General features: G+C 51.2%; 1 protein-coding gene across 4 annotated transcripts in view; it reads right to left on the bottom strand.

Moving 5' to 3' along the window:
* Pax5 (paired box 5) overlaps positions 1–27,108 on the bottom strand; it is a 181,642-nt gene that overhangs the window by 13,643 nt on the left and 140,891 nt on the right. Inside the window, exon 9 of one of the 4 annotated variants that reach the window (XM_005382893.1) lies at positions 25,475–25,556. The exons of the other annotated variants lie outside the window; for them this stretch is intronic. Coding sequence (XP_005382950.1) covers positions 25,534–25,556 — 23 coding nt within the window. The 3' untranslated portion in view covers positions 25,475–25,533. Of the gene's footprint in view, positions 1–25,474; positions 25,557–27,108 lie in introns of those variants that run through there. 4 annotated transcript variants of the gene reach the window in all.

Here is a 27,108-nt window from a genome sequence, read left to right as displayed (position 1 = left end):
ACTGTATCATACTCCAACCTGTCTTATTAATCATGCTCATCTTATTAATTATCTGCCTTTTCCACCAGGCCATAAACTCCTTGGAGGCAGAAAATTTTCTCTGTTCATGTCTCTATCCCAACTTCCAACACAAGGCTTGGCATCCAGCGGGGATGGGTGACTATTTGTTGAATGAATGAATGAATGAATGAAGGGAACTTCTAAGTCAACCAGGGACGCTCTACCAGAACAGATCTCCCTACCTCAGATCATGGCTCCCACTACTTCCATTATTAGCGCCCATAGCTAGGAACTAAAGGAGTAGCTGCTATGTGCCAATATTTAAGCCAATTCCTCTGACTCCGATGCTCATACATCGCCCTGTCTCTCTGTAGAGGAAATGAATCCATAAGGAGCTCAGCCCCTGCCTGGTGTCCTAAGAATTGTGATGTAGTGGGCACCTTCAACCCAGGGTCCCTGTCTCTGAGATACCCTATGTAACTTATGCACTCTGGGTAAGAGGAGCCTGACCTTCTCCAGGGCATGAGGTCAAACCTAGGTACTAGCCCAACTACCTGTGGGGGACCCTGGGATGGTGCTTGTTATTTTAAATGCCACATATGAAGCTGTTTGAGTGTTGGGAGTCCTTACCACATGAAAGATGGGGAGGCCAGGTCCTCAGTCGCCAAGCATTGTCTATACAGCTGGCCTTATCAGGCCACAAAGCTGGCTGGGAAGCAGCAGACTGCCTCGGTTCAAGCCCACACGCCTCTACTGGACCCCATGAGCTTCAGTCAGTTTGGCACGAAGGTTGGGAGCAAGAGGTCTGGAGCCAGAATGCATGGGTTCAAATCCTAAGCCTGCCTCTTCCCAGTTCTGTGACCCTCAAAAGATCACTAAACCTCTCTGTGCCTTAGCTTCCTTCTCGATTTACTAGATTGTTGCAAAGACCATGTAGTTGTTGTGAGCTCACACACACCGATACAGAGTGCCCGCTCGGTGAATGCCGTGAGGATGGCAATGGTCCTGTGCCAGCTGCCATGCCCTCCTTGGCATTCAGAATCTCAATTAACCCCCCTGCTGATCCTACAAAGCTCACAAGGTAGGTAGAATCATGTGCATTTTATATGTGAGCAAATGGAGGCTGGAGAGGGAGAGGGGACTTGCCCTGGTCAGGGGATGACTCCAAAGCCAGGATCCTGTCTTCCAGATCAGGACTTTCCTGCCTACACGGCACTGCTTTCCTGACTTGGGCCTCTGCTTCCCCATTTGTAAAGGCCCCTGTCTCCTGACCCTGATTCCACTCGGAAGCCATGGGGCTGCCCCTCCTGGGCTCCTCCCAGGTGCTCTGGTCCCCTCGCCTAACCCTCGGTCTCTTGGGTTGGGGGCTCCAGCCCTTTGCTTCGTTTCTCTGCCTGAAATTATCCCTAAACTCACATTCGAGGGGCACTTGTCTTCTTTGCTGGAACCTCAGAAAATCAGACTAGAAAAGTACAGTTTGTTGTGCCCAGAAAAGGCCAGGGGCAGCATCTGGGATGGAGGGGAGCAGGAGCTGGGCAGACATCCCAGGACAATCAAAAGTCCAGGGCAGGTCATGTGACTCGTGAGTGATCAGGCCTTGGGTGAGGCCCTGGAAGAGGCAGCTGCAGAACAGAGCAGGCATGGGGCAGGATGGTAGGATTTGTCTCCCAGTGGGGCTGGGACCCGGCCACGGCTGCAGGCCGGGGAGCACCAGCATCCGGCGGAGAGGCTGGAGGAGGGGAGCCTTGGGTGGGGGCCCTGCCAGGTGGCTGCTGCCACAGCACAAGTGATAGAGAGCAGGCCTGAAGATGACATAGCTGCACCCTGCGTAGGTACGAAATAGTCCTCAGGAGCAGGAATAATATTCATAAGGCAGAAAATGAAAGTTCTTGGCTCCGGCCTTGTCAAGGCCTGCAGAAGTAGAGCTCACACAATAAACACCTTTTCTAACAACTTTGCCCAGCGAGAAAGACAGCAGGGGCGCCTGCCTCTTTCTACTAACTGACCCAGGCTTCAGGCATCACAAAAGTGCTGACCCTTTAAACTGGAATCAAGTTCTTTATGCATCAATCACTCCTGCCCAGGAAACTGTCCTTCAGTGGGCAGTGAGACCCCACCTGGGGGTGGGGGGGTGCACAGCACAAGAGACCTCCTCAGACAGCCCTGGGCACTGCCTGGAATTGGCCACATTAAGCCCCTAAGAACTCTTTCAGCAGCAAAATCTATACCATAATCTTCTTCCTCATGTCCCAAGCAGCAAGCAGTCCAAAGGAGAAACAGGACCAGACCCAGAGCCTTCTGAGGCCAGGTCTGCAGTCAGCATGGCCAGGGGGTCCCACATGTTACAGTGGGAGCAAAAAGCAGGCAGGCGTGGCAGGGTGGGTGGCCTTAGGGTGGGCATGAGCGTTCCTGTGGCAGGCCAACAGCTTGCTCGGTAATCAGCCCTCAGCTCACTGGTTGCATGGCCTTGGGCATGTGATTGAACTTCTCTGGATAGAATCTCCTCATCTAGAATAAGTGCCTGATAAAGCACTGCTATAGTCTGACAGTCCCTACAAAACTCAAGTTGAAATTTAATCTCCATTATGAAGTTTTAAGAAAGTAGATATTTAATCCAACTGTGGTAGTTGGAGGCAGGACCTTGGGAAGGTAATTAAGGTTAAATGAGGCCATAAGAGTAGAACAGTAATGCGACAGGACTATGGATTTATAAGGACAGGACAAGACGCCTGGACTAGAATGTTCTGTCTCATCACATGATTCCCTGCACTGCGTTGGGATGTGGCAGAGAGTCTCTTCCAATAAGAAGGGCCTTACAAATGCAGCTGCCAAATCTTGAACTTCTAGCCTTCAGAACTATAAGATAAATCAACCTTTATTCTTTACAAATTACACATCCTGAGGTATTCAGTCATAGCAAGAGAAAATGGACTAATACAGACATCTATGCCACAGAGCTGGTGCAAGGTAAATGATATAACATTACCAAAAGAACAAAACTACCTTCTTCCCATGCTAAGGAGCCAAAGAGCTAAGGAGAAAGGGAAGAGGAAAGAAGCTCCTATGAAACAGGATCTTGCTCCAAAAAGAATTTTAAAGCTTCCCTTGATTTCTGGGCTATGCAAAAGGAAGCCAGCATCAGGGCCGAGGGGAAAGGGTAGAGAGAGCTAAGTGTCATGCATAAGAAAATGGGAGAAGTGGGGCATGGTGGAGCATGCCTATAACTCAGTAAATACTCTGGAAGGCTGAGGCAGGAAGATCACAAGTTGGATCCTACCTTGGTCAACTTAGCAAGACCTTGACTCAAAATAAAAATATATATAAAAAGGGCTGGAGATATAACTCAATTCAAAGGCCCTGGGTTCAGTCAACCAAAAAAAAAAAAAGGAATTGAGTTGAATTGAATTGAACTGAATTGAATTGAATTGAGGGAATCAAAGATGCATGTGCCCCATAGTGGGGTGGGTTGTGGAAGAACATTTTAGAAGTGGGATGTTCAGTTCCCATTTGAAGCTATCTACCTGGGAGTCTGACCTGTTCCCGGCCCATCTCCCATACATTCACAAAGGTGGCTACACATGTCAGTATGGTTCGTCCCCTCCAAAACTCATGTTGAAATTTGATTGTCACTGTGGTTGTAATGGGAGGTGGGGTCTTTAACAGGTGATTAGGTCATTAGATGGGCAACGTTCTTCTCGGGATGCCAGGCTGTTATAAAATGAGCTCTGCCCCTCTGGCTTGTTTCTCTTCCACACATGTTCATTTGCCCTTTCACCTTTGCCATGTTATGATGTCCTGGCCAGATACCACTGCTATGCTCTTGGACTTGCCAGCTTCCAAAAATGTGAGCCAAAATGAACTTCTCTTCTGTATAAAGTACCTTGCCTCAGGCACTTTGTTATATCAACAGAAAACAGACTAAGGCAATACTCTAAGGCTGGAGTTGGTGTTTTCTTTCCTCACGGAAACCAGAGGCAGTGGTGAGCTACCATGTTTTGTGGACAGTGGGATTGGGATGTAAGAATGTGATCAAAGAACAGTATAGATCATACGGGCCAAGAAACCTGAGCCAGAAGTAAGCATGGGAATGTGAGTCTCCACCTGCAAAAAGTCTTGGGAAGGACATCACATTTTGCCACTAGGTGGCAAATGAGGGTTTGGATCAATCTTACCTTGAGTTCAAGGAGCAGGGAATGACTGACAGCTGTTAGTATTTATTTGAATGAGGAAAAGGAGTGTTGGGATCTAAAGAGGCACTGCCTAAGCAAAGGCAGGGGAGGGAGAGGGACCCGCAGGTGGCCTATATGGGGTTCCAAGGCACACAGGGGACTGATCCGCATCCCTCAGTTACTGTCACTAGGACTGAGAACAGCGGGCTGGTTCCCTTTTAGACACAGGCCCAGGATCACCTCTAGGGTGTGCTCCAGTGCCACTCTTAGAGCTGCCTATCCTGGAGTTAAAGACTGAAAACAGCCTTTTGGAATCAGCCGGGGTGAGGCTCTAGGCCCCAGAACAGGCCCTGCCATGTACAGACTGTGTGGCCTTGGGCATATGGATTTACCACGTGTGCCTCAGTTTTCTCATCTGTAAAATGGAGGAAGGGAGCTCCCTGCCTCTGAAGCTTGAGGGGTAGTTCAAGTGACTTCATGGTTTCAGGCGATCTTCACAAACCCGTATGTATGAGGACTTGAACCTTCTGCTCAGTGGTGGCAGGGAAAACTGAGCTGCAGAACCCCTTGTACGCCCTTCCCCAACACAGCAAAGTTGACAGGATTTTATAGGAAACACTTATGTGCCTGCCACTTTGTCTCACCACCAAGTTTTTCTTGTGTGTGCTTGTTATACATTTCTCTGTCTCTTCAGCCTTTCATTTATCTTATTATTTTTTCAGTCCTAGGTAAATTGCAAATATCAGTACACTTTCCCCCAAGTACTTTGGCAAGCATATCATTAACTAAAGCTCATTATTCGTTTAAAGAACCAACAAAATCTTTCTTTAGATGTAAAATTTACACATAATGAAATGCACAAATCTTCAACATACTATTGCTGTGTTTTGACAAATGCATATACCCATGTAAACCAGATTCTTACCAAGTTATAGACCATTTGCACCACTCTTGAGAGAGCTCTCTTGTGATGAAGAGGGGAGCCTCGGGACCAGCTGAGAACCCAGATGTGGGGGGATCAAATCAAGTCATCCTCCCATGTACACAGAGCTCCAAAGTTAGTTAGCACTGATGCCCAGGTCCTGACTGTGGAAGGAGCTCCTGACTGCCAAACTGAAGCCCCTCCCAAGCTACTGAACAGAAGGAAGCTGGAGGAATGGATGGTCTTTCCTCAAAGATTAAGAAAGAAAGGCAGAGGCTTAGCATCTACAATAAATGCAGGATTCTCCCAAATAGCACTATCTTTTCAAGTATGGAAGAGCTGACTGTACAAGCCAACTAGCTAACTAGAAAATATTGATTAAAGTAAACAGTTTAGAAGGGGGCTGTAGTAAAGCAGCTGTGCTGGAGACTGCAGGCACAGGAACATCCCCCAAATCAGATGTTTCAGTTTCTCCTTCGCTCAAAGCTCAGAGATGGCAAGAAAGTCAAAGTTTCCTAAAATTCTCAGAAGTGACAGGTAAACGGGCTTACTGTAGCTCTTAATTAACCCAAAACGACACCTGCCAGATGATGGGGATTTGCACAGCACACTGGGGGCTGGCCCTGTCTGCAGATGGTGGGCTCCCACCTCTGCTCCAGACCTTGGCCAGCTGTAATTAACATACGGAAAGTCTTTCAAAGTGACTTCACAGCCAAGTTCCAAGTCTGAAGGAGTCAAACTGGGCTTCAGGGGAAAGTCTTTGTGAAGGAGGAGGAGAAAGGAAAGATTTGAAGATGGCTGTGAGATTTCCTGAGCTCCTCCCCATGGCTTTGTGGAACTGCATGATATGGGGTGGGCCACGAATCAGTGGCTACCGAGGGCACTTTGCATAAAACTGTCCCGGCTAGAGGGGCCAGGACTATGGTACCACAAAAAGGCACGGCCAGCCTTTCACACACACTTGTATTTAAATAATAAGTGTCTATGTGAGCATTATTACACTATATAACATTATATATAATATACATGTAGTCAGGATATGTGATAATATGCATGGCATATACATACACATGTGGATGGATGTATATGTACACATACACACAGACTCGGCATTCTGCGGCTCTGTCCAATCCTCTGAATGACCCTGAACAAGTCACTTCTATGAAGCCTCAGTTTTCTCATCTGTGAAAGCAGTGTGCATGGAAATCACCTCCAAGAGACTCCTTTCCTGTCTTCCCTGGGACCAACCCCCAGCTCACCCCCTTCGCAGGTCCAGGCTGCTCACCCTCCTCCGTTCCACAGCAAGACCTTCCCAGACTCCCAACAGGGAGACGAAAACCTGAGCTCATAAAGGTCAATCCTGTCAGCCCAGACAGCCTGGCATACTGCACATCGATCCACTGCTGGGAAAAACCTCTTCTCCCACCAGTGCAGGCCAGCCACGCAGGCCTTCAGAAAAACAGAGTGACGAGAAAAACCAAGAGCGAGAGCAAGTGTGAGGGACAGAATACAGAATGTGTTTCATTTCTGCTCCTCTGGGAAAACCACAGACTTTGAGGCCAAATGGCAGCGCTGTGCGGGCCACAGGGATACGGGCAGAAACCAGGCCTGAGCCCCTACTCTGCGTCTGCCCAGATGGGAGGAAGTTGAGTGACTTTCTGGGCCTTTTTGTCTTCTATTAATGAAAGAAAAGTGTTGCTGTGCCTACTTCCTGTTGTCTACACCTACAAAAACCCAAATGTGAGGATAGTTTAAGGAACTCACTGTTGGATCACAGCAGTGGCACCGTAAGCATTAAGGCACACACCCAACCCCAGCAGCTCACAGCCTATTACAGGAAGCAGGGGGCCTTGGGCCACATGGGGCCCATTGACACAGATGGCTGGGGTGCCCAGAATTTTAGAGGCATAAGTTAGATCTGGTAATTTAGATCTATCTTCTTGTCCCCCAGGGCTGCCTTCTCTTTCATGACCAGCCTGGTTCTTGCAGGCATTTCCATTTGCCATCTTTCGCTAGGGCACATTTGGAAAAGTTCTGGTCCAATTTTAACTGCTCTCCTCTTGTGGTATTATTCCAAAATTCTATCCCATCTTGCCCTCGACCTACAAACAATGGGCAAGACAAGATGCAAATAGCTCCTTACCAGGGTGCAAGATAACTCCCGATTTATGAGTACACGCGTGGAGCCAGGGAGAGCTCGGCTCCTGCATGCCTACTCTGGAGCACTGCCATGCCCCAGGCTGGGGGTTCCCACAGGTGGCACACAGGTGAGGACCAGCACCCAACAAGCCTCAGGAGAACAATCGAGGCCCTTAGGATCAGTCTGCTGCCCACTAATCTTCCCAGCCACAGCCTGCACCACTCCCTGCTACATGCCACGTTCCAGGCTCTCTTGCTACCTGCTCCTGGGGCTATCTCCATCTATTTCCCTCTCCTCAATGTCACCTTCCTTCCCTTCTTTGGATCCCACCTCCCAACTCATCAAGAGCCAACTCAAATGCCACCTCCTCCAGGAAGCCTTTTAGATCGATCATCACTGCTAAGTATATTCCCTACTTCCCTGTGTCCCCAGCTTAGGTCTGTCTGAAGGTCTGCCTTCAACAGGTGGACAGAGTGAGTAACTAAGCGTGCGCAACAGGCGTTCCCTCAGCCCTGCCTGTTTGGAGTCAGAACAGAACCAGGTTACGAAATGGGTGCTGGAAGAGGTAGTGGAACACCTGTCCTTTATCCTTGACAGAAGCAGGAGAGGTAGAGGGAGGGAGTAAAACACATGTAAGAGGGAAGCAGGCTAGTCTGCTGCAAGGACCACAGTGCATGTCCAGAGGGCAGAGAACTCCAGACAGGAGCACTCCTGAGGGCCTTAGCATCTCTCCCAGAGCTTGACAGATCTCCCCTGCTATACAAGGATAGCACGAAGTTTGGCTCACTCCAAAAGAGCACAGAAATTTTTAAAACGCAGAACAAAAGGAGCAAATATATAACTAAACAGTAAAAACACTGATATTATAGCTCAGGCCAGACTAAAAGCTGGGTTGGAAAGGTGGGAAAGTCATTAAGTTTTTCTTAGTACCTTTTTTGCATATTCACTTGACCACTGGAAGACGCTCAGTCTGAAAACCTGAAGACTTTCTTTGAATAACCAGAATGTGGTCAGAAGCCCCTTTTCCATGGCCTCATCTACCAGTCCATAGCTTCACAATTTGGGAGGGATGACAGTGAATTGTAATCCTGTGCTAGTCAATCTGTCACTGTAACAAATACCAGAGATAATGAACTTACAGACAATAGTTTCATTTTGGTTCACTGTTTTGGAGGTTGTAGTCTCTAACTGATTGGGCTTGTTGCTTTGGGGCCTATGGTGAGGCCGTACATCATGGCACACATGAGGGAGCTGCTCACCTTAGGCTGCAAAGGGAGAGGGAGAAAGAGAAAAGGACCAGTGTCCTACAGTCTTCACCAAGGGCACACCCCCAATGACTTAAGACCTCCCATGAGGCCCTGCCTCTTAAAGGTTCTGTCACCTTCCAATAGCACTATGGGCTAAGGACCAATCCTTTAGCCCATGGGCCTTAGCAGGGGGACATTCCAGGTCCAATCTGTAGGTATGCCCAAGAAAATCCAACTCACATGTCCATGACAGATGTCTAATAAACTCCCAAAGTTCTTGTGTGCCCAGCCCAAGCTGGATTTATTCATGCCCACTGTCAGAACACATTTTTCTTGGTGCTACTCAGAGCAGCTTCAGAGTTGGAATGAGTGGTTAAAAAGGTGGTGTGTGGTTGAAAGTAACACATCCCACCCCTACACCAGAATTCTAAGATTCCTCATCCATCTGAACTTGGAGGATACTTACATTATATCTTTGACTACATTTTTACTTTTAGGCTTATATACTGTTGATGAGCTTTATTTTGATAAATCCATTTCCACTAAGTGCTTGCAGTGGTGCTGCTCCATTCAGAGCTCAGGGCAAAGCCTGCATGGGGTACAATCAGCAGGACAAGACCTGGTCCCGGTCTTCCGTAAACTGTACTATAAAGGTGGTTTTTAAATTCAGAATAGGAGAGTTGGGTGCCAGCAAAGGACATGGCATATTTAGAAGCAGAGTGGAAATTGATATTTATTCTGGTTAAGGCATCTAGGAAGGCTACCTGTAGGAAGAAGATGCAATCTGGGCCATAAAGAATGTTCCAACTTCATCCTTTGGTGAGTTACCAAAATCTGTCCCTACCTACCTGCCAGCCAGGGTGCATTCTACTGAGGAATCAAAGTGCATGCTCCTATCCTGTAGCAGGGAGTCCCCAGCGCTTCCCATGCAAGTGGACAGTTTAGCCTGATATAGTGTGTCTTGGTGTTGTAGTTTGGATGTTGAGTCCCCCTGCTCCTGCAAAGGCCCATGTGTTAAAAGCTTAGACTTAGATGGTGATACTGGCAAGCTGGTGGGATCTTTAAGAGGAAAAGCCTAGCGGGGATCCTTAGGTCACTGGGAGTACGTCTTCGAGGGGGATTATGGGACCCAGGTCTTGTGTTCTCTGTCTGCCCTCATTAGAGGCCCAAACAAATGAGGTTGCCTGATCTTACACTGGAATTTCCAGATAGGTGGGCCAAAATAACTGCATCTTGGGTACTCTGCTGAACTAACTCGCAGCTGACTAAAATACCTCACAAACAATGGGCCACAGAGAATTTGCTCTTCTCTCTTTTAACTCCCAAGAAGGCAGCTGCTAATGTAGGGTGGTGCCTGTAAACCCAGCAATCCTAACTGCTCAAAGCACATCAAGATTTGTAACTGACCATACAGAGGTGAGTCCTGGTTTTCTGCACAGATGCAAAGAGCACAGTGGCTGGCACTGTAAATAAAAGGGAGGTGGTAGAGGCTTATGGGTTTGGTGCCAGTCGGTCATGGTCAAAGCTGTGAGTACTTAGCTGAGTGGCCTTGGAGAAGTCACTCTAGCTCTCTGAACCTGTGCTTCCCACTGGCTGTGCGGCTATTACAGCACTCCCAGGGTAAGATATATTACTGCATTTGAAAATCCTTTGTGAATTAAAAAGTGTTACGCAAGGTGAAGGTGTCACACCTTGCTGGGAAGTCTCAGTGCTAGTCCCGACGCAAACAGCAAGGGGTTATTTGATGTTTAGTTTGACCCTTGGCACACAGCACAGGCTTTGTGTGCCTGGTGAAAAAACAGATGCGCTGGAGTTTGCTCAAAAAAAATTAAAAATTCTATTTCCAGATGTTTTTCTCATATTTCAACAAGTGTATAAGATTTTTTGATTATAAGGAAAGCTTCAAATTAGGAGTCGGGTCCACTGATCTCACGTCTCTACCACAGTGTGGCTTTGGACATGTCCCTTCCAGGCTCGGGAGCCTCACTTTCCCCAAACAGACAAGGGTCAGGGTGAGGAAGAAAAGAGTGCTGTCTGGTCCTCCTGTCCCGCAGGAGCACTCCCCTGCCTCCCAGCCTTGCCCGGGGACCCTTTGCTTGCTTGAATGATGAGTCTAAACCCCCACCTTTGCCAAGTGTTTTTTGTGAGCAAACAGACAATTTCTACCAGGCTGACTGTAAAGCAGAAGCAAGTCCCCGGCTCCTATTACCAGCTCTCAAACCCAAAATGGCCCTTGGTTCTCCAGCTCAGGGCCCGCTGACATGCCAGCACTTTGCCAGAGCCTTCAGGGACTGCTCCTGTCAGCCCAACCCCAGTTCAAAGCCGACTTACTTTTGTGCAGCCTCGACCTTGGCCTACGCCTCAGAGCAGCCAGGGGTCCTCCTCAGAAGAAATCCCGCCCTTGGCTCAGCTCAGCTGGAGCTGAGGCCCGAACATCCCACTACTGACTAATGAGACGGAGGTGAAGGTGTCACACCTTGCTGGGAAGTCACAGTGCTCGTCCCGACCTGCACCGCCTGCCATCAAATTTTAATGCTGCTGCTGACATATTTATGGAATGCCTCACCAAGCGTTTGCGAGGAGACCAGACAAGATTTACCTCCACAATTACTACCACAACACACGGGCTCCGCTGTGCACTGAGCACTTGGCCACTCGTAGGCCCGAGCCCCACTGCGCCCTGAGGAGTGTGCTCAATTCTGCACACCCTTCCTGCCCCCAGCAAGCAGGGCCTGGGGCTGGGGAGACGGAGATGAATCAGACACGCTCCCTGCCCACGGAGAGCCCGCAGTCTGCAGGAGGGAGCTGCACACACATAAATTACCCACATCCTGGGGGGCTGGGGACCAACGCACTAAGAGAGGTACTAGAGGCAGGTTGGGCTGGAGTGGGGGAGGGGAGAGTTAGTTCTCGCATCAAAGCCAGGGCCAAGGAGGAAGCCAAAGATCAGGGGCCCCCAGGGCCATCCAGCCACGCAGCTGTTTTGGCTCTCCTGGTGACCCCTCCGCCCTGGCCGGGCTCCCCAGGGGTCTCCATCCTGCCCCCTGATGGCCTCATGACTCAGCAGCCTCTCTCTTCCTCAGTGCCTGTACCTTCATTCAGCTTCTTAGGGCTCCTCTCTGAGACCTGACTGGAAGCAGGGATGCATCCCCTCCAGAACCTCACCGTTCCTCACTCAGTCAGCAAAACCTCTTTCCCGGAGGCTTTACTGGGCTCCCCCTGGAGAGCTGCCCTGGCGCAGGAGCAGTGCAGAGGGGCTCTGGCCAAGGGCCCCAATCTTGCTGCATGTTAGAACCACCTAAGAAGCTTTAAAATGATAGATGGTGAGGCCAGGGATGTGGCTCAGTGGTCCAGGGCTTGCCTAGCATGTTTGAGGCCATGGGTTCAATTCCAGCACCGTAAACAAAACCAAAAACTCCTCTGACTGACAAGTCTATATACTCCATCCTAGTTCATCCGGACCTCCTAGGGTGAGGGCAGGTCACAGTTTTGTTCAGACTTCCAAGATGACTCCAATGAGCAGTGAGTTTGAGAAGCAGTGGGCAGAAACTGTCCTCAGAGTGGGTAAAGCATTGACTTTGCCTGAGAGCTTGTTAAAAACACAGCACTCTGGGCCTAGACTCACCGAACCCCACTGCACTCTCTGCAAGGGTCCCGGTGACTTGTGGGCAGTGAGTCTGAGGAGCACGGAAGCACACAGAGATTTCCCTGGTATCCTCTGAGGCCTCTGAGTGGGGCCCTCGAAGGCTACCCTGGAGGAAGGCTGGCCACCGTAGCCACCCGCCAGGAGGGGCTGACTAGGGCAGAGGACTCTGTACAACCATGCAGGCAGGCAACACCATTACCCAGAGAGCTGACAAGGCACGGGTGCGTGGAGGAAGCTGAGTCAGAACCTTGGAACAGTCCTCACGACTCCCGAGACCGGGCCAGAGGCGGAAACTCTGATGCAGTCCCCTCTACCACACGCTCACTGGAACAAGGCCCTTCCCCAGTGCAGGCCTCAGTTTCCCCAGGACTGTGGTGAGTAGGTCTACGCTGAAGCTGGATTCCTTTTTCATTATATATTACAAAGTTTAATATCTATTTTGTAATAACAGAAACGAAGTGCACAAGTGTAAGGTACCCAGATCATCTCCAAACCACTATCCCATTCCAGCCCATCTTTGGAAACATTGCCTTCTATGCAAGCAGTCCCTGGTGCCAAAAAGGTTCTATCTAACCGCAGATAATGTTAAAGAAATCCATTTCCTGGTTCTCAGCTTGCACATGAATTGTCTCCTAAAAGTGCTCTGCCTGTGGGGTGAGCACCACACCAGCCCTCCATTCCCACCTTTCCCTCAGTAGTCCTGGAGACCCAGTCTGTCTTTCTCTCTTTCTTTCTTTCTGTCTTTCTTTCTCTCTTTCTCTCTGTCTTTCTTTCTATCTTTCTGTCTTTTTTTCTTTCTTTCTTTCTGTCTTTTTTTCTTTCTTTCTTTCTGTCTTTCTTTCTGTCTCTCTCTCTCTTTCTGTCTCTCTCTCTCTCTCTCTCTTTCTTTCTTTCTTTCTTTCTTTCTTTCTTTCCTTCTTTCTTTTTTGAGACAGGGTCTCTTTCTATAGTCCAGGCTGTCCTTGAACTCACCATGTAGCCCAGGCTGGACTCAAACTCATGGTGATCAGTCTGCCTCAGCCTCTCCAGTGTCGGGATTACAGGTGGGCACCACCACACCCGGCTTATCCAGTCTTTCTTAAATTACTCTGACACTTTCCTGTGTGTCATCTGTGTCCAGCTCACAGACCTGCAGAGAGGTCGCTCTGGTGGGGGAAGGAGCTGAGAGAAGACAGGAGAGCAGAGATGTCTTCGGAGGCCAGGAAGGAAGAGTGGAGAAGCCTCCTCAGGAAGCAGTTGCAGGCCGGGCGGGGGAGCCCCACAGGTGTGCTGGGGTGACCTGGTGTGTGTCTACCTGGAGGCCAGGCACACTGGCCAGGTACAATATTTTAACCACCTATTCCTTCCCCAGAGACTGACCAAGTGCTGCTACTGGGTACTGAGGACATAGCCCCGGACAAAACAGATCCTGAACATAAGCTCACCCTCTGAGCTTATGTTCTAGCAGTATCATCAGACCATAAAGTAAAATAAGTGAAGACAAAGTGTCTAGTGTGCTAATGAGATGTGTTAAGGAGAAACACAAAGCAGAAGACAGACTTAGAAATGCTGGGGAGGACTTAAAATTTTAGATGGAGTGAGCAGAGATGGTCTCACTGAGAAGGTAACTTTTGAACAAAAAGCCAAAAGAACTGAGAGTCAGTCATGTTAGAATCTATGGGAAGAGCTCTAACCAAAAGAACTGAGAGTCAGTCATGTTAGAATCTATGGGAAGAGCTCTAACCCAAATAGAGGGAAGAGCAAGTGCAAAGGCCCTGAGGCAGGAATGGGGTGGTATGTTAGTGGAACAGCCAGGAGGTCCGCATGGCTGGAGAGAAGAACTGGGAGGGAAGGACGTGGTTGGTGCTGGGCCTCTGTTCTGAGTAAACCTAGGAGGGTGTGACCTGACTCAGGCTCACTCCTGCTGCTACGTTGAGAGTGGACTAAAGGGGGTAAAGTTGGCCTGGGGGAGAACTGCAAGGGGGCCACTGCCAACGCTTATTGAAATACTAATCCACCCAAAAAGTGCATAACCATGGCCACTGTGGGCCTGATGCTGCAAGGCTGGGAAGCCAGGCCATGTGGTCGCATGAGCAGATGGTCAGCTAGTCAAAGCCAAGGACGTCCTCCAGGTGGCAGGGAAAGCAATTTGGATTCTAGTCTTCGCTCTGTGTGACTGTGGGCCCCTGCGTCTCACTGGACCTATAACAAAAGCAGCATGCAGGGTCCCTGAGGGGCTGTGAGGATTCTCAGTGTGGGTGTGGAAACTGCAGGGTATAGGCCCAGGTTGTGCCTGTCCTGCCACACAGGAACACGGGGCAAGGCATCCGCCTTCTCCACTAGGGGGAGCTTTGGCAGTGCTTCCTAGAGCACAAATGAGGGCTGCGGGCCTCAGCCCTGGCTCTTCTGGGGATTTCAGGCTCCAGCACTCTGGTGGCCCAGAGGTGGCCCTGAGACGTTCCCACAGTGCCAGGGATGCTGTGGTTGGTCAGGCTTTGTCTCTCCATTCCGCACAGCCCAACAGCAGCTGTTTGAGAGACTGAGACATCAGTCTCTATCCCATGACTCCAAACAGACAAACCGAAGAGTAGGTGGCAAAGAGCCCACGTGGGACAGAAAGCCGCCCCCAGGGCAAAGTGTTTGGGGTGAAGCACGTTTCTGGTTCACGCCTGTGCAGACCTTTCCATATGGCCTATGAGTTATTTCAGGTGGCTCCTGAAACATGCACTGAGCACCTGACCTGCACCTGGCTCTGTGTTGGGATGCGCACGGTCCTGCGGTACGGCTGGCACTTAGGCTCATGGACCCACTCCCCTCCCTCCACCCAAGAAAGCCAGGATCAGCTAGGGGTTTGAACTTCTGCCTTAAGGCTCCATTTATTTGAAGCCTAAAAAGGCCCAATAGGATGCCCTTAAAACAGACAAAGTGGGCAGGGCAGCCATGTGATGACTAGGTTGTTCACTGTACAACAGCAGCCAGCTGATTGGGCAACTGGGGAGTGAGACCCAGTCTGCTTTCCACTCACCGAACTCTGAACCCTGGCAGGGGGCTGCATCGGCTCGTGTGAAGGAAGTAACAAGTCCCTGAGAAACGGCCCGGGATGGCTTTGGGATAAGCCCTGTGCTGACACGCTGCCTCCCGTGCTGTCACAGATGAGAATGTGAGACTGGGTGCATAGGCCCCCAGAACCCACTGGGTTCCTCTCCTTTAGCCCGCCTTTATCTGGACCAAGGACACGCAAGGCACCGAGACAGGCACAAGTCGTACCAGGATGGGGTCACCACGCCTGTCACAGAGGAGAAGCCGAGGCTCAGTAGCTCCGGAAAATGTGCTGGTTACACTGCCAGGCAGAGGCATGGTCCGGCTCTCAGGGATCCATGGTTTTTCTCGTCAAAAGGACTCTGAGAACTGGGGTTGTAGCTTGTGGTAGAGTGCTTTGCACGTGAGAGACTCTGGATTCCATCCCAGCACAGAGGGGGGGACAGGGAGAGGGGGAGAGAGAGGGAGAGGGGGAGAGCAGGGAGAGAGCAAGGAAGGAAGGGGGACAGAAAGAAAGAAATTTTTTTCAGGAGCTCAAACCTAGCTTGGGCAACGTAGACCCCATTTTAAAATCAAATAGAGCAAAGCTCAGCAACACTGCCAGGTTCTTTCCTAGTGCGGGCGCTCGGCAGGGCTCACCTCCCTCCTCTACGAGATGGACTAACACCGAGCCCGCTGGGGGACAGCACACAGGCTGAGGAGCGGAGGAGTCAGCATGGAGACTGGCGCGCGGCAGGCCTCAGTAAGTGGCCCCCCTGCTACAGAGCAGGGCCTTGTCCCTCTCACCTCCCCCAGACAGCCTCGGGAAGACCAAGACGCCTCTACCCCAAAGGCGCAGACTGAGGGCCAACAGTGCAAAACGGACTCCGGGCTGAAGCCAGGGAGCCTGGAGGAGTGCGGCGGCTCCGCTGGACTGAGTCCCAGTCCGGGATGTCCCACCACACCTCACGGCTTCTCAGCCTCACGTCTCCACGAAGGCCTGCAGAGTGCCCTGCATAGTCCTGGGCAAAGGTTCCAAGAAGAAGGCAGAGGCGGGGTGGGGTACGTCAGGTCAGGGAGACAAAAAAGGGAAGCAAGGCAGGACTTGAACTTGCCCCTTACGGATGTGCAGGAGGGAGAAGGGTCCCAGAGTCCCACGTAGCCGCTAAGCAGCCAGCCGCTGGGAGGACTCCTGTGCTCTGCCCACAGCCGGGGCCACCGCTCCACCCTCACTGCACTCCTCCCGTGCCCCAGGCCAGCCCAGGCTGTGGGACCGGAGCGGGGGCCGGCCTCCCCCCAGCCCACCCGCCGCCCGCCTCCTCAGGCCTGCGAGGTGGCAGGCCCTGCCTGCTCCCTGGGGAGCCTGCCGCCAGGCCTGATGGCACTGACGGAGGGAGGGAGGCCGCCAAGCTGTCAGTCTGGAGGTGCCCCTCAGAGCCCCTCCTAGCTGGAGCTAGGAGGGTGGGCCAGCATCCGAGCTGGGCTGTCAGGGCCTTCACGGAGACGAGGCCGGAGAGGCGCTGCCTGACAGCTCGCCCACCGAATTAGGACCATTTGCATGCTAATTTCCAGCGCTCTAACGGGCTGGCAGGCTGGCTGGGGTGTGTGGAGTGTGCAGAGAGAGGCACGCAGCCTCCCCGCCCGCCCGTGATGGAACAATGCTTGACTGATCTAGCTGCGTTAACGAGCAAATTATGGTAATTTTGTTATTACAAATGCATAGAAATTTCCAAAGCAGGCAACCATTCAGAGCAGCTCCCTGCTCCTCCCTGCTCCTCCCCGCTCCTAAATACTGAGCCCTCTGTTTGTACACAAGAGCCTGGCATGGCTTCAGGGACCAAGGTTTCCAGGGGCCAGGCTTCCCTTAGGGCCATCCCAGGGAGACCCAGCACAAGCTGGCTGCCATCAGACCATCCATCCGTCAGATGCTGCATCCCCAAAGCTCAGCCTCTTTTTGTCCCCCAGGATTCTCTGCCTTGACCCTGGGCCTAAAATCCAGCAAAACCACCACATTAACTGGTTTCTCTCCATTCTGAGCAGATAACATGGGCAATTCTTAGAGCCAGTCCTAGGCTCAACTCCAGTTGAGAAATCCATTCAGTCATTTCTGTGCCACCACTGTGAACGGGACTCAGTGAGGATCAAGGTTCTCTGACGTGTGGATGGATGAATGAATGAGTGAATGAGTGAATGAACATGAGTAAGTGAGTGAAAAGGGAGTGAAGAAGAGACAAGAAGAAAAGAAGGACAAGAGAAAGGAATGAGGAGGGATGGGGAGGAGAGAAGGGGGCAAAGAAGAAGGAAGGAAGGAGGACTGGAGGAAGGGAGAAAGGACAGTAGAGAGAGAAGGAAAGAAAGGAGGACAGAAGGAAGGAGGGAAGGAGAAGAAAGACCGGAATGTAGTTCACAAAGGAGGACAAGCAAGAGAGACCCCAGCCCCCCAGCTCACTGGTGGTGTAATTAAGCCAAGACTCTACCAGAGGACTTTATTTGCCAATCTGGCAACCTTTCTGGTGTCTGTAATTGTCCACTGTAGAAACCATAATTTGTCCCAGTTTTCCTAGTGATCTTCTTGTTGATTGGAAGCGTTTTTGGAAGTGTGCTCTGGAATGCATCCAGACAGGCGCCGCTTCCAAGGGCACTTGCTCCGGGCCCCAGCAGGGAAGTGCGGGGCAGTCCAGGTGCAGGGCTGGCACCGAGGTGGCTCCCCAGCACCACGCTGGCAGAGGCTGGGGGCAGGCCTGCGGCCGCTCTGGGCCTCCTCGCAGAATGCTGGCAGCCCTCCTCTTTCATGATGGGGATTTCAGGTCAGGCTGATGTTATTGAAAGGTCAAGAAGCTGCCTCAAATCCATTTTGGAAGTCAGTGGGGAATAAATCATCAATTAGGGAGGAAACCAGCAGGGAGGAAGGTCTGCTCCTGGAGTCTGAGGCAGCCAGGACTCACAGAGACCTTGTGAGGCAAAGCCCCACACAGAAGAACGAGATTTCATGACCTTAGCTGGGGTCGTGGCCAGACTTTTCTATTTGCCTGATTTTCTAATTGGGTCCCACTTTCCAGAGGGAAACTGAATCCAAGAAAAGAAAACAATCATTTCTTTTTGCAAAGCAACCTGACTCTGGGTGAAAAACTAGAGAGTGGGAGGGAGCCGGGGCCTGGAGAAGCAGCCTCCTCTGCCGGACAGGGATAGGACGGAAGCCTGCCTGGAGTGTTCCTGTTATTGGCCAGGGCCAAGAGCCCGGGGAGGATCTAGAGCAGAAGCCCTCGGAAGGGTGGGGCACCTGGGGGGAGGGTTTGGACTGGAGTTGTAGAAGCTGTGTGTCTGGGACCGTCCTGTCAACACCAAGTCTGCACGAGGAGGACGAGGGACAAAAATGCTCCCTCATCTCCTCCTTCCCTAGGAGGGGACCCATCAGGGCAGGCTGCTGCCTGGAAAGAGGCCCCGCTGGCCCTTCCTCTGACAGCCTATGGCCCCCATAAGTGCCCTCCTTGCCCTCTGCTGCACATTCCCAGGTTGTCCAGCAAGACGGAGGGCAAAGCAGTGCAGAATGTACCAGGGCTGTTTCTACCCGTGAGAGGTATGTGTCACGACAGACCCTGCCCCATACCCCACAGACACCCCCGGCGCAGGCCTGTGCTAAATGCCTGCCTGCATCACCTTGCCCCGTGAGCTGCTCCACACCTCCACAAAGGTCCTGGGAGGTACATGGCTGGTCTCTTTTGCAAGAAGCAGATGCCAATTCCTTGGCATCCATTTTTCCAGTGGTATGTTCCTGGGCATTCTCTGCAGGAATCCCCCACCCTAAATGGTCCTAGAAAGGTCACAGGTTCACAAGGTCCCGGAGTTGAATTCTAGAGGCCACGAAGGTTTGCATCAACCCAGTGTTCCTCAGAGTGTGCACTACACCTTGCCTTCTCTCAGGTCTGCTCTGGCCACGCTGTTCTCTGCCCCACACGGAGAGCAATTTCTGGACTTTACCACAGCGTGTCTGAGTTCAAGTCCAAACTGGCCTTGTCATCTTTCCCTTGTTATCTACCCTCAGCCACTCGGGACCTGTGTGAACCCCTTTTCCTGAGCTTCAGTTTCCATCTTTGTAAAATGGGACTAACACCAGTGCCCACCTCAGGCCACCACAAGGACCCCACTGAAAAGACCCACAAAGAGGCTTGGGGACTCAAGACCTGAAGATGGCCACAACTGTCCTGCTCTGTCAGGACCATCCCCATAGCCACTCTGGACCTGGGACTGCTCTTGAGACAAAAGAACATGGTAACCCAGTTGTCATTTAAAATTGTCTTTCCTCCCTCTTTTGTGTCTCTTGCTCTGTCCTGCTCCTTGCCTTTTTCTTCCTCTCCTTCTTCCCACTCTGGATTTAAGTCTCGCTGTTTCGAGTCCTTTATTTGTGCCTCTGCACATAGACTCCTTATAAAGAAAATTCATTTGTTCAGGGTCACCGCTTGGTTTTTCATTAAAAACAAATTACCCGCATTCAGGAAGGACATCTGGACTTCGCGGGTCCCATTAATGACTATATTTCCAGCCTCCCCGGCCCGGTTGGGCTCCCCTTGCCTGTCACCCTGCGTGCCTGGCCCCGGGAGGACAATGAGAGTGACAGTCAAGTGAAAGGGAAAACATGAGGGATGAGGGCGAGAGGCGAGTCCCCTGAGAGGGGAAGGAGGGAAAAGTGAAAAAATAAATAACTCAAACAGAGGGTAACAAGGGCCATTGTCTCAGCGCCATCCAGCGAAAAGCCAGAGCAAGTAGCAGAAGGAGGGGGCTGTGAGTGGAGCTGGGGCTCTGTTTAGTTACGCATTGGACTCAAAGCCCTGGACTCTGGACCAGATAAGAGAGGGAGAGGAAGGTGCTTTATCCAAATAAATTCCACCCATATCCACTGAGCACCCACCGTGTGAGTAGAGATGGGGCAGGAATGTTCTGAGAAACCAGGCAGGCCTTACCTCAGAGGCAGCCAGAGCTGGAGCACCAAGGCACACCAGTGCTGCTCAAGCAGACCTGGCTGGTGCCCTGGGGTCCACTTGGGGTGGAATAGGGACAGTGAGGCTCCTTGCAAGGGGAGGTGTTTTCTATGGGCCTCAGAAGACAGATCCCTCTTAGGGGATCAGATTCCATTGTGTCCCTATTTCCCTTCCCTCGAGGCAGGGAGAGAGGGACGCAGTGGAACCTGAAGGATGCTCCCAGTGTCCTGGTGGGAAAGGCTTTTCCCAAGCCATGAAGGAACCCTCCACCGAGAAGCTACTGGGGAAGCTACTGGGCCCCAAGCCCATCAAATATTCTCCATTTGCTCAGGGTCCGTGGGCACCAGGGCTCAGTGAACTAGAGACACAAGTTCCAGGCCCCAAGTCCGGCTGCGTGTCCTGGCAGGGCACAGTTCTGCTCCGAGCTTGGTAGCTCGCCTCTGAAGTGGGGACAAACTGTCCACCCTTGCCAGGTGCTTCCAGTGGCAACTGGGGATAAGAAGAGAGGGCTCCCTCTAGAGACTGGGAGGCACCATGCAGGTTGGGGGAGCAGGGTGGGGGGGGATGGAAGGCGGGGAGGTAGGGTGGTTGGTAGAATTAGTTTATAACCAGGTGATGTGGCCTTATTTGAGGACAGGACCCAAGCCCCACTGGCTCTCACTGCCCCTGAGGGCTCTGGGCACTGGATAGAAGTGTCCCCACTTAAGGACTCTGGGTTAAAGGTGGGGGCTAGTTCAGCGGAGGACTGGGAACTCACTGGGTTTTTAAGACAGGGGTCTGCAGATTCTAGCAAGTTAAAGGGAGTAAAACACAGACCTCCCAGTACGCTAAAGCTAGTGTCTGGAACAAGTCTCCTGCATACAGGAGCAAAGCCTGTCTCCGCTTTGCACACACTGTCCCACCCACCTGAATCGCTCACTCACTTCCCTGTCCTCGCTGGTGACACGTTTCTCCCTCAACAGCAAACCTGAGTGTAGTCTCTTGCTTGGTCCCTCCCCTGCCCAGGGGCAGCAACACGGAGGTGTTGAACGCTTTGGCTGTGCCCCTACCACCATCCACCACTCCTGGATATGGACACTGATACTTTTTCAATCTTCACAAAAGTCTGTGAAAGCAACTTCAGACCTGCCCGCCTCCCTCTGTACAGAAACCCTGGAGCCCTCTAAGCCTGACATCTCCAGTCTAGATTGGATCTTCCCTCTCTCCCTGGGCTTACTCCGTCACTATACCTGTCCACTTCTAGACCTGTACTGACTTGCCTGACGAGGTATCTTTAGGCTTATGCCTGGCATATGTAGATGCTCAGTAATGTTGGAAGAGACAGAGGGAGAGAGGGAGGGAGGGACGAATGATGAATGGATGGAGGGAAGGAGGGGTGGCTACTGCAACCTAATCAACTGGAGGCCCAACCATTTATTTCTAGGGTTCAATAGCAAATCAAGGTCCCCCCAAGCTCCTCCTTCCAACCACCTAGGAAGGTCCCTCCCCACCCTACCTTACAGCAGGTAAAAGGTATCACAATAATAATTTCTGCTCTAAAATGCAAAACGCTTATTTTTAAAATAATTTTTATTTTGAAATTACTGGGCCACAGATAACTGAACTGATGATTAGCTATGTTTTCTCCACAGTCAAGGCAGACTTGGGAAGGCTTATGAAATGGGAGACTCAAACCTAGAAATTATTTTCAAATGTAATGAAATTTTTATGAGTCCTAAGTTTAATAGTTAATGAAGTTAATGTTACAATGTGTAGACATTTCATATAACATTTATTAATGCCACTTTTCGAGTTTCCCTTTTGAATTTTAGAGGCAAAAGACCTCAAACTGTAAGTTCCCGAAAAGCTCTTAAGCTGGCAGCCGGGGGCCTCCCTGGGGCCCTGCACCCCTGTTCAGAGTCCCCTGGGGGGTCCTAGCTGGGACACAAACTCCCCCTCTGGGAGCTCAAGTGTGTTCAAGTGGAGGAAGCACAGAAAATGTAGAAAGAGTAAAAGGGAAGAGGAGCAGGCGCGAGCTGGCCCTTGGCCTTGGGCAGACGGACAGCTGCTGCTGGGCAAAGGGGAGTGGGCAGCCCTGCACAGGGTGAGGCTGGGCTCAGAGTCCTCCAGCAGGCCTGGCACACCCTGCACTGTCCCTCAGCGCCCAGGGCTTCCCTCCTGTGGACACCTGTGCTCTCCGGTTCCCCTGGGGTCCCTTGCCCACAGTGCCTTCTTGGGCGGGCAACACCACCCTTGCAGTTCCGGCTTAAGGGGCTCCTCTGGGAATTCTTGCCTGACTCTCCCCACTCTCCCATTGCCCCGGCAGACGCAGCAGCCCCTCGCCCCATTTCCTGGGCACTTGGTACATCCCTGGGTTTTACCTCTTAATAGAATACAAAAGGATGACGGTTTTTTCTCTTTTTTATTTTAAAGAGGAAAAAAATAAAACAAAATTTCAAAACAAGATAGGAGGGTAACGATGGTTCATCATTGCAAAAAGATGACGGTTAAAATCTCCTCAGTTAGACTGTGAGCTCCCTGAGGGAAACAGCTGAGTCCAGGATGCCACACCTACCCCAGAAATGGCATCCAGTGTCTCTGAGGAACTGTCCGAAGAATGAATGTGAGCGGCCACCTGCCATTTCGTCCTGGCTTGTCTGGGGTCACTACTACGTTACTGGCCTGGCAGCATGACTGGCGACCACTAGAGGGCAGCAAAGAGTCAGGAACGAGCAACAGGTGTGTTCCTGGAAGCTCGGAATGAGGTTGGTGAAGGTGTGGGCGGAGGTTGGTGAAGGTGTGGGCGGAGCTTGGAAGGAGCCTGGGCCAGAGAGCTGCCAAGACTCCTAAGGAGGGCTTGAGAAGAAAGACATGGGGGGGGGAGCAGAGCGAAGAACACAGACCCTGCTGGGCCCATGCTCAGGCCAGGGAGGCACACAGAGGTCCTGTCTCCCTTCTGACACTTGAGTCCCCTCCACCAAGTGCTCCAAAGTTCTTGCTGGCCTCTCCCAGGCCCGTTTATTGCAGTGGGCTTTGCCCTAACTGTAGGGAAGATGCTATATACAGGGCTAAAGAAGCTGTGTCTCTGACTCCTGCGCTGGTGCCGGCTATGGACCTGCACAGAATATGTTCTACTCCGGGCTCACATACCGGATGAGAGCCAAGAGCGAAGTGTCAGATCACACAGCAGTCCTTGGCTGAACTAGGCCAGGATCCTGCATGGGGCTCGGCCCCCTCCCAAGCCTGCACGGCTCCCGTAGCAGATGAGACTCAAAATTCAGGGATGGGCTTGCTGTGGGCAGAGAAAGAGACTGTCCTCTCCTGCCCTTCAGAATCTCCACTCACATCCCACCTCGCCCAACTGGTGCCTGCGTAACTCTACAGCCCTCATTTCCAATGGCCCTCACAAAGCACCGGTGAGGCAGGCTCGGAGAGGCCCAAGAGCTGTGCACGTCACACACTTCCCACAGTACTCCTCACTTCTCTTGGGCATGCCCATGTGTCTCAGGGGACCACACCTCACCCTCATCTTCCTGGCGTGCTTCCCCACCTGTCTGCACAGGGCCTCACCGAGATGTCTGCTAGGCCTCCGAAAGTTGCCAAGTATTAACTCCTAAACTTGTCCAAATCCAAAACCTAGTTCCAAGCCTACCCGCCAGCTTGCTCCTGTCAGTGAGCTCCCCTTGCCCCTACTAACCCCGCTGAGCCACCTGAGCTGCTGGGTTGCACTTCCACCTACAAGAACCCAAGCCAGGCACTAGACTCAGCCCACCCTGCCCCAGTGCCCTCGCCCGCCTTGTCAGCCAGAGTCTGAAGACCCAGCTCAAGGGCCCCCTTGCCAGAATGCCTTTCTTAACTGTACCAGCCCCAGTACCTCTCCATTTTCTCCAAGCTCATGACATTCAGTCTGCACCCCCACACACTCCTACTTGGTAATGCTCTCTTTGTGACTGCATCTTTCTCTAATTGGCTCTTCCATTGAGCCATGGGCTCTATGGGGTCTGAGTTCTCCTGGAGAGCTCTGGGTGTGATGTCTGCCAGCCAGGCCGGCTTTAAGCACGCCTACTAGGCTTCTGTCCGCATCACACCCAGCCCCCTACCTAATAATGACAGTAATGGACACTTACATGGCACCTAAAAGGTGCCAGGCAAAATTATAGCAGTTTTTACATGTATTATACCATTTGATGTTTACATTATTGTTACTGTCCCCATTGCAGATGAAAAGGAAACAAAGTCCAGAGAAGTTAGGGAACTTATTCTGATAAGCACAGCCACTGGGAAGCAGGACAGTAATTCAGAATCAGGCTGTCTGGCTCCAGAATCTATGCTTGTGAGCACCCCGCCTCCTACCATTTCACAATATGACACCAAATCCTGCTCCCAGTCCTTGGTCAGCCCCAGCATCATTGCTGCACTGCGGCAGCCCCAAACTCACTGGGCCTCAGCACACTGGGCTGAGGTCTCACTGGCAGCCCAGCCTGACGTTCCCCATGTTTATTTCAGCTGCTATTTCCTGAGTGCTACCAGGTGCTAGGCACTCTGCTAGGAAGCAAGAACATAGCAGGGAACCAAATACACACAGTCCTGACTACTGCACTATTCTTGTGTACCGTGCAGACCTCAAGGGAAGCCAGGGAAGGACAAGTGAACCACTCCTGAGTTTGTTCCAAAATGCTTAGTACCGTGAATGATAAAAGCAAGATGCTCCAAGAAAGGAACTGGGGGGTGTCCTTGTTTAGATGGCCTGTGTCTAACACCCCAATCCCAGGAACCTGTGAACATGTTAGGTTACAAGACACAATGCAATTAAGGTTACTGCTAGAAATAAGGTTGATCACTGGCTGATTATCCTGGAGTATCAAGGAGAGCCCAGGTAGTCACACAACTCCTTCTAGGTGGGAAGGAAGGAAGGGGAGAGAGACGGCAGCATGACAATGACTTGGCCCAAGGTTGCAAGCTTTGAAGATGAAGTAATGGGTTCACAAGCCGAGAAAGGCAGGCAGTATCTACAAGCTACAGAAAGTCAAAATTTGTGGGAATTTGTTATAGCAGCAATAGGGAACTACTACAGTTAGGTCATGGGGGACAGTCTGAGTAGGGAAAATGTAAAAGGGGAGCCAGGCAGGCTGGGCAGAGAGGGGTGGAGTTCTTTAAGCAGAAGTCAGAGGAGCTGTGGTAGGAAGGAACAGGTGCTTCATCCCTCCTGCAGAGTGCAGGGGAGCCAGTGTCTACCGTACCCTGGTACCGCCCTCCTCTCCGGCCCCAGGCTCTGACCTCCTCCCTTACTCTCATCTCCTACTTCTTTAAGAGGTCAAAAGCCAACAGGCCAATAAGCAACTAACTGCAAGACATCCAGAAGTGATGTCTACCAATCAACAGCAAGTAGAGTGCCTGGAACCACAGAGGCCTGGCCAGGTCCCGTAGTGAACAATGCTCTGGCAGGCTTCTCGTTACTCAGCTTCTGCGCCTGCTGCAGCCTGGGGAAGGAAGATGACACTGTCAGGACTTCCTGGCACTCTGGCCTAGGATCCTGAAGTAGGGGTCAAGTAAGGGGCTCACTGAGCATAAAATCCCTCACTGGTTCTTCTCAGAGATGCCTACCTTGTTTTGTACACTTACTAAAGCCAAAGGGCAGTAATTCCCCATCCTTCCCCTCTAGCCCAGAATTTTTAAGAGTTTCAAATGCCATGTCAATATCTGTTAGGTTACACAAATATCTTTAGGCAGGAATCAAGTAGTTACACTGATCAAGAAACTATGGAATCTTTGGTGCAAAACTTTTGGCATTTGCTGAGACTTGATGGAAGTAAAATCTGAAAACTGTCTTCATTCTAAGCTGATACAATATGCTGGATTTGCTTTCTTCAACACAACTGATCACAAAGAGCAAGACACAGTGTGCAGAGCTGCAGAAATGGAATCTACAAACATTATAGAAGAACAGAAAGCCATGTTACACAGACATAGGAATGTCCTGGAGCCAGAATCAGGAGTTCAAGCCCACACAGCTGACATTTAATATGGGATGACGTTATAGCTACTTTTTTAGGCCCAAAGTGTACCCTGGAGACAGTCTGTCCCTGTGTGTCCTCAAAGCAGACATTATAAAAGGAAGCCTTCACTTCTAAATGGAAATAGTGACCGTCAAATGTCCCCCCAAGCCAACAGGGGGAAAACCAACCCTGAAGGTTCTGATTCCCCCATAGACTGTATGCCTGCCTCTGGGAAGTGAGGAGGGAAGACTGTTCCATACAGTGAGACTGACTGTGACAAGGGAACAGCCTCAGAGAAGGACCTCAGGACCTGCTCAGCGGGCGTCTCTGAATGCACCAACTGGCCCTCTGGGGCTATGATACCGTGATCACCTTTGGTGCAGTCGCAATCAAGTGAATGCTTTCTGGACTCAGAAGCCCAAGAGCTTAAGGACCAGAAACCTGAACAAATGCAAAGGCGAAATCCTCAAACAGGATGTGGTATATTCTTGTCCTAACCCCTGGCACCTGGTAAGTGAAGGTTCCTGATATGTAACAAAAGCGTGTGTGTGTGTGTGTGTGTGTGTGTAGGGGGGCTTATCCGCACATGTGATTCAATTAGGATCTTGAGTGGGGAGATTGTCAGGGATTATCTGAGTGGGCCCTACATGCATGTATGTCCTTGGTAAGAGAGTAGAGGAAGATCTGGCACACACTGAACAGGAAGTGATGTGAAGATGGGACAGGGCAAGATTGAAAGATCCAGGCCTAGAAGTCCTGCAGCCTTAGCCAAGGAATGCGAGAGCCACAAAAAGCTGGAAGAGGAGAGGCCTGGGCTTCTCCCTAAGGATTCCAGGGGGAACAACCCTGCCAACACCTCAATTTTGTCCCACTGATAATGACTTCAGACTTTTGGGCTGTATCGTTGTGGAAGACCAACTTTCTATTGCTTTTTAGCACCGAGTTTGTGGTGGCATGTTATAGCTGCCAAGGAAACTAATACACAAGTCAGAATAATTTTCCCTGCCTTTTTCATTTAGCCAACACCCAGAAAAGA

This window comes from Chinchilla lanigera, unplaced genomic scaffold, assembly GCF_000276665.1.
Source record: "Chinchilla lanigera isolate Chin_1 unplaced genomic scaffold, ChiLan1.0 scaffold00018, whole genome shotgun sequence".
NCBI lineage: Eukaryota > Metazoa > Chordata > Mammalia > Rodentia > Chinchillidae > Chinchilla > Chinchilla lanigera.
Note: the sequence above shows the minus strand (reverse complement) of the source record. Positions and strands in the feature narration are given on the sequence as shown.